Source organism: Otolemur garnettii, unplaced genomic scaffold (assembly GCF_000181295.1).
Source record: "Otolemur garnettii isolate 467f Iridium unplaced genomic scaffold, OtoGar3 scaffold00130, whole genome shotgun sequence".
Lineage (NCBI taxonomy): Eukaryota > Metazoa > Chordata > Mammalia > Primates > Galagidae > Otolemur > Otolemur garnettii.
In genome coordinates, this window is record NW_003852525.1 from 4,911,729 (window position 1) to 4,913,455 (window position 1,727).

The 1,727-nt window shown below is 38.1% G+C and overlaps 1 protein-coding gene across 1 annotated transcript in view; it reads right to left on the reverse strand.

The window, feature by feature from the left end:
• Positions 1-1,727, reverse strand: part of POLR2B (RNA polymerase II subunit B) — a 34,724-nt gene that overhangs the window by 30,981 nt on the left and 2,016 nt on the right. Inside the window, exon 2 of the mRNA XM_012810362.2 lies at positions 559-631. Within this exon, the coding sequence (XP_012665816.2) occupies positions 559-631 (73 nt within the window). The remainder of the gene's footprint in view (positions 1-558; positions 632-1,727) is intronic.

Consider the following 1,727-nt stretch of genomic DNA (forward strand, 5'->3'; position numbering starts at 1 on the left):
AAAAAAAAAAAAAAAAGAGAGAGAGAAGAAACAAGGGAATTGTTGTAGACTAAAGGTGACAAAAGAATAAACCATGAAAACTAAATCCAATATGTGATTCTGGGTTGGATTCAGGACCAGAAAAAAATATTTTTATTTTACTATAAATATTAGTGAGACAACTGGCAAAAACTGGGTAATATCTGTAGATCAAATAAGATCACTGTATCAGTGTTAACTTAATCACTGTATAATACAATCACAGTTATATAAAAACAATACCCTTATTTCTCTGTGTCCTTATTACTCTCAAATGTTTCAGATAAAATACAGAAAGACAGAAAAAGAAAAGGACAAAGAAATACAGTATTTGCTTAACATTGAAGGAATCTGAGCAAAGCATATAAACGAATTTTTTGTGTAACTTTTCTGCAGGTCTGAAATACTTTAGAAACTTAAATATATAAATAAAATGATAGACTCAGGCAGCACATTTACACAGAAAATCTACTTATCAAGAAAAGAATAAGCAAGAAATCTACTGTGTGTTTTAAAGCTTATTCAGTTTGGTCCAGTTACCTGATTACAATCCAGCATGCTTCCTGCCACAGATCCGGGGTGATTTCATCATCATCCTCATCATATTGCATGTCTGCAATAACAAAAACATTGTACTCATTTGCAGTTAAGACGCCTCTAGTGAACATCTTGCTCCAACAACTTGAAGTAGCAGAAACATATTTACTCTCTGCTGAACAAAATGTAATTCTTTTTACCTAAAATTTCTAAATTTCCAGTCAATTACACTGGAAATAACATATGTGTATGTTACATAGGTATTGTCCCAATATGCAGTGGTTTTATGACAAAGGTTCAGTATCTCGTATGGATTTTGAGTGTTCCATCATCCCCAGAAATTCCATACAATGCTCTTGTTAATCGTAATAACTAGGTGCAGTCTCATAGTCCTCTGATCAATAAGATCCTCAGAAACTGGAGTCAAGGATCAGGGTAAGAGGCAGAGCCAGAAAAGGGTTCCAACAGCTGGGCAATAAATACCCTAAGGTGGAGAAGTCTATTACAGCAACATTTCGTAAATGTACAAGTATGACAAACTGTATTTTCCAAAGATGACCACAACCCTATCTCCCATCCAACTCCTATCAAACAGGGTAAGAGTGTCAAGGTGATTCTGACACTACTATCATCAAGATATAGCAGTCTACACATCCTCTCCTACAATCCAGATGGATTTTCAACTCTCTCATAACTATGAGAATCCAGCTGAAAGCAACGCCGCATGATTTCAGAAGCCATGTCAGAAAAGACAATGCAGTTTCAGCCTGGTTTGCTCAAAATTTGCTTCTGGGGCCCTGAGGTGCAATTATTAATTAAACTCCTCTACTCTGAGGCTGCTGTCCTGTGAGGAAAACCAAACTGTAGGAGAGGCCACTTGCAGGTGTTCCCTCAGTAATCCTACTGAGCCCTTCCAGGCGCGGTGCCAGACCTGAGCGTCAACACTCCAGGTCATCCAGCCCCAGCTGTCAAGTCAACACCCAGCCTTAGGGGGCAGAAATAAGTCATGCCTACTTTGAGCTGTCCAAATTCCTGACCCACGAATATAACGAAATTTGGGAGGCTCTTTCCTTTAACAAAATTATTTAAGCAGCTAAATTTTAGGGTACTATGCAACAGGAATTTTTTTGAGACAGAGTCTCACTTTGTCGCCCTCGGTAGAGTGCCGTGGC